At 41.2% G+C, this 5,653-nt stretch overlaps 1 protein-coding gene across 1 annotated transcript; it reads left to right on the top strand.

Annotated features, from left to right (window-relative positions):
* The first annotated feature begins 2,175 nt into the window (after positions 1-2,175).
* Positions 2,176-3,168, top strand: LOC134635301 (olfactory receptor 8G17-like). Its single transcript, XM_063484698.2, has one exon. It carries the CDS (start codon positions 2,176-2,178, stop codon positions 3,166-3,168), a length of 993 nt encoding a protein of 330 aa, XP_063340768.1.
* The last annotated feature ends 2,485 nt before the right edge of the window (positions 3,169-5,653 follow it).

Below are 5,653 nucleotides of genomic sequence, written 5' to 3'. Positions count from 1 at the left end.
CATCCTGCCACAGGGCGTGCTCGACCGTATTAAAGAAAACTGGGAAGAAGGTGCAAGCCCCGCGAAAACCAAAATTCAGTACATGCTGGACCTGAGAGCAAAGCTACACACTTTCAGCTAGTTGTCAGGTGAGAATTTGCTCCAGGCCCAGTAGCGTCAGCAAAGCCTGTACAACAGAGGGGCAAAACTCAGGCAATTTTCACCGGTAGATAAAGTACTTTGTGTTACTTCCGTCTTCCAGCTCCAAACTACTCACCAAGTGGCTAGGACCCTTCGTGGTCACACGGCGGGTGTGTGACGCTGATGAGGTGGTTCGGTTAGACAGGGGAGGAGCCACACAGATATATCACCTCAACCTCCTTAAAGCCTGGTTAAGGAAAGAGATGAGTTGGTGTCGGAGGTGCCAAATTCTGCCATTCCCAGGCAAGGATTTGACCAAGGGCTACTGGCAGATTCCCTTATCTGCGGAGTCCCGGGAAAGAACAGCTTTCTCCACTCCGTATGGTTTGTACCAATTTGTCACAGTTCCATTCAACATGTTTGGAGCCCCCACCACCTTCCACCGCCTCAGAGTCCCTTGGGCAGGCGGGGCTCATGGCCCACCCGAAGAAGTGTGCGGTTGGATGGAGGGAGGTACAGTATCTAGGGTACCACTTGGGGGTGCGTCCACAGGTGGAGAAGATGGCAGCGATCGCAGCCTGTCCGCACCCTAAGACCAAAAAGGAGGTTAGGCAGTTTCTGGGGCTAGCCGGCTACTATCGCCGGTTTGTGCCTGGGTTTGCGGACCCGACAAGCCCCTTAACTGATCTCACCCGAAAGGGTGCACCCAGAACTGGTCCGGTGGACGGGGCAGTGCCAGGCGCGCTTGTGCGAGTTAAACAGGCTCTCTGTGGGGAGCCGCTGTTGTACATGCCTAACTTCTCCCTCCCTTTTCTTCTGGAGACAGACGCCTCGAACAGAGGGCTGGGGGCCGTTTTGTCCCAGCATGTAAGGGGAGTTGACCGCCCGATTGTGTGCATCAGCTGGAAGCTGACTAACCGGGAGGCCTGGTCCAGTAGAGTGGAGAAGGAGTGCCTGGCTATGAGGTTGGAGGTTGACTCCTTTCCGTATTACCTCCTGGGATGCTCATTCACCCTCTGCTCAGACCACGCCCCGTTGCAGTGGCTCCACCACATGAAGGAGGCCAACCCCTGGATCACATAGTGGTATCTGGCTTTGCAGATACCACCAGGTGGTATCCCCCACCAGCTCGGCCTGGTGGGGGTGTGTGACAGGGGTGTGGTCTCTGGCCTGCTGCAGCGGAGGGCTGTTACAGTGAGCTCTCAGGGTGGTGCCGAGGTGCAGCTGTGGTGATTACAAGAAACACTTTTTCCACCATTTCTTCTTACGTAATTGCCCTAGGGATTAATAAAGTATGCTGATTCTGATTCTCTGTATGTTTAAATTGTGTCTGCGGGGAGGGGGAGAAGGAAGCAGCTGTTCCTGTGCGACTGGTGCCGGAACTTCAGAAACACAGTTACTTAAACGAAAATAAAAACTAACCTATAATGCATGAAACCCGATGTGTCTGTCGGGTCCTTACCACATATGTATTTGATAAAAGCAATATATTGTTTAGTGGTGTTTAGTGGTGCTACGCCAAGTGGGGTGGATGTGCATTAATATGCCTGTGGCCTTCCACAGCATGTTTAATAAAGTAAGTTACTTTCCACAAAAGGGTGTTGTTACCTAAGTAGTTAAGTTATAAGAGAGAAAAAAACAATAAGCTTAAGCTGAGATTTTGGTGTTTTTGGGAGAATACATTTATATTTAAAAATCGATTCACGATTTAATGAATCGATATCGCACTGAAACTAAAATTGAACTGGGTAAATCTATTTTTTAAAACTCACCACTAGTTAAGGTAATAAACAGCCAGTTAAATCATCTTATTGACAGTATAAACATGGGTATCCGTTAAAATATATTAATATTTATGAGCATGTGACATAACTGCCTTCACTTCTACTGCCACATAGAGGTAAAATATAAATACATCTCTCACATTAAGTCACATGCCTTACTTTAGTGCACTGCACACTTGATAGATTTTGGGTTGAATTTTGTCCCAGCAATAATCAAGTAACTATTAGTTGGAAACAGATTTTGTATTTGTAACAGTCTGACGACACAACCATGTTTAATAACACATTTGTTCAGCCTGCAAAATTCTATCTAGGTGGGTTTTCCAATATGCCTCATATTAGATATTTCTATATTTTCCTGTGTTTTGTCTACACCATGACTGTTTTGGGGAACAGTTTTCTTCTCTCAGTTATTTGGCTGGTAAAGACTCTTCATACTCCTAAATACATGATTGTGTTCAACATGGCTTTGACAGATTTGTGTGGGAGCACAGCTCTCATCCCCAAACTCTTAGATACATTTCTGTTTGACAGGAGATACATCATCTATGACGCCTGTTTAAGTTATATGTTCTTTGTTATTTTCTTTGCAAGTGTGCAGTCATGGACACTTGTCACTATGGCATATGACAGACTCATAGCCATTTGTCTCCCTTTAAGGTATCATAGTATTGTGACTGAAACATCAATTACTGCAGTTCTGCTGTTTGTATGGTGTTTTTTAGTAAGTGCAATAGCAACCATGATTGGGCTTCTTAATCGTCTCTCATTCTGTAGATCTTTAGTAATAAACAGCTTTTTTTGTGATCATGGACCAGTATATCGTTTAGCTTGTAATGATATATCTATAAATCAGAATTTAGCATCTGCCATTGTCAGCATAGTTATCATCATTCCTCTAGCATTCATAGTAGCCACATATATCTGTATTTCTATAGCACTGAGCAGGACTGCATTCAGAGAGGAACGACTCCGAGCGTTAAAAACTTGTACTTCTCACCTGATCCTTGTTGCTATTTTCTTCCTACCATGGACAGGTACTAATGTAGCTGCAGTCAGCTCCTACATTCATCCTAATGCCAGAATGATAAATTCTGCATTGACCCACACCATACCACCTTTGCTCAATCCCATTATATATGCTTTAAAGACAGAAGAAGTGACGAATGCTATCAAGAAGCTTTGCAAAAGACATTATCTTAGTAACAAGAAAAAAGAAAAACATAAAGGAATGCTAAAGCAGAATAATGTTTCTTTGTTTTGAAATATCTTATAAGTATTGCAATGAATTAGCTGCACCTTAATCCACTAAAAACAGTCTTCCATTGCAGAAACAAAATTTGAAATAGATGTGGACTGTTGTTGTAGCTGTACACAAGTTAAATTTAATCTAAATATTGAAAAGCATGAAATCCTCTTCACTTTATTCCCTGTGTGTTAAAAAAGGATCAAGCTAAATTTTGTTTTACCTCTGAATTCTTGCACCACATCACCTACTGACTTCTGTTATCTAAGTACATCAATGTGTGAAAATGTGAAAATGTTTGAAAACATAAATGTAGCTTTTTAAAGTAAAGAAACAAGAATATTTTCAAAATATTTTTCAGCACCTTTGTTGTGAAGTTGCTTTGCTTTCTTGTAATGCCTGCATTTATTACAGTTAATGTTTCGCAAAGAAAAACTTTAAAGGAGATGTCAAACAATGTATATACGTCTGATAGTGTGGTTTTTTGGGTACATGGGGAAAAGTGCAGAAACAGTGGACAAGTTGAAAATATAATGGAGACAAAGGTGTAATAGTTTTTAATCAAGATTATGCAAATGGGAGTGACTATTGTGGTGAAATATTTAGAAATACACCTTTAAGTCTGTAAGTGGCTCATTTTCGTTATCAAAAAGTATTAGACTTTAAGACTACTATGGCACCTAAGCATGAAAATGTGATCAGTGTTTGTACAGATGTGTTAAATTCATAGGTGGGAAGCAACAAAGTACAAATACTTAGTGCTACAGGCATCTGTACTTCAGTATTTTTTTTCTTATCTTTTTACTTTACTCCTTACAATGTAACACAAATATTTGTACTTTCTCTTCCTTACATTTTTAAAGCAGACTTGTTACTTATAATATGAAGGAGGTTTTTATTTTCCATCAGTGCGCACCATCAAACATCAAACCGATTTGAGCCTAAATGGAGGGAACAATAACACATCGAAGACAGTCCTACTGTTGTATCTGTCACCAGGGCTTATCGCATCCAAAAAGATGAAAGAAGGTGAAAACATTTGATTTATGCATAATTTAAAGCACTGTGCCCAGGGTTAAATTCGGGCAGAATGATCTAGAAGGGTTTTTTGGTGCAGATGCCCATAAGTAGCCACTTAGCAGGCAGTGCCAGCATTCAAGAATTGAGGCATTTTCAGCTGTGTACAGCAGGGTAAGTGAGGTTTTGGGCTGGGAGGGTGCACTGCATTCTGACATAATGGAACACCAAGCCAGTGCTGGAAGCTTGTGGTTGAAGAGGTGTGCCGACAAGAGCAGGAGGAGAATTGTGCATTGGCAGTCTCCCAAGCAAAGCAGGGAAAATGATTGAGATGGGACGGGATTGAGAAGAGGGCATTTTCTTTGAAATACATGGATGTGCAGCAAATCAGCTTAATTAATTGAGCCACTTTTGGTGTTCATCCCCAACCACTCTCAACCAGTTTTACACTGAGTATCTCGTGCTTGTCTTGCTAGACCTCAGTGCAGCGTTCAATGCTGTTGATCATAATATTTTATTACAGTGATTAGAGCATGGTTAAAGATAGTACACTTCACTGGTTTGACTCATATCAGTCTAATAGACTCCAATTTGTTCGTGTTAATGGAGAGTCCTCTTCACACATACAATTATGAAGATCAAATCAAATCAATTTATTTATATAGCACTTTTCACAGGATAAAAACCACAAAGTGCTTCACAGTAATATAAAACAGAAATATATAAAATACATTAATAAACAAACATACAGCACAAATCTAATTAAAAGCCAATCTAAATAAATGGGTCTTAAGCTGCTTTTTAAAAGAATAAATACAATCAAAGCAAAGTAATGATGGAGGGAGAGCATTCCACAACCTGGGGGCCACCGCTCTAAAAGATCTATCACCTCTGGTCTTAAAACGAGTTCGTGGGACTACCAACAGCCTTTGATTAGATGATCTCAGGCTGCGAGAGAGAGTGTGGGGTTCTAAAAGATCAGAAATGTAGGCAGGGGCATCACAATTCAAAGCTTTAAAAGTCAGTACCAAGATTTTAAAATGAATTCTAAAATGTACTGGAAGCCAGTGTAATGAACGTAACACTGGTGTAATGTGCTCTCTTTTTCGTGTTTTAGTTAAAAGCCTTGCAGCAGCATTCTGGACTAACTGGAGACCGTCAAGATTCCTTTTGCTCAAGCAACGAAAAAGACTGTTACAATAATCTAAGTGAGATGAAATAAAAGCATGAATAACCATTTCTAACTCAGATTTAGACAGCGAAGTCCGCAGTTTGGAGATGTTTCTTAGCTGAAAAAGGCAATTCCTAATCAACTGGCGAGAGTGTTGTTCTAGGGACATGGCAGAATCAAAGATCACACCAAGGTACCTGAGGCTCGGGTGAACAGATGAGCCAAGAGAACCAAGATGCTGTTTGATTAGAGATTAATGTTTCTGACTTCTCAGAGTTCAACTGTAAGTAGTTGTCACCAATTCTGTTAACATTA

This window comes from Pelmatolapia mariae, linkage group LG10_11, assembly GCF_036321145.2.
Source record: "Pelmatolapia mariae isolate MD_Pm_ZW linkage group LG10_11, Pm_UMD_F_2, whole genome shotgun sequence".
Classification (NCBI taxonomy): Eukaryota; Metazoa; Chordata; class Actinopteri; order Cichliformes; family Cichlidae; genus Pelmatolapia; species Pelmatolapia mariae.
This window is presented reverse-complemented; position numbering and strand designations above follow the sequence as displayed.

What these genes read in the sequence shown, in the direction of transcription:
- LOC134635301 (XM_063484698.2), top strand. Translation starts at nt 2,176, where the DNA reads ATGTTTAATAACACATTTGTTCAGCCTGCAAAATTCTATCTAGGTGGG.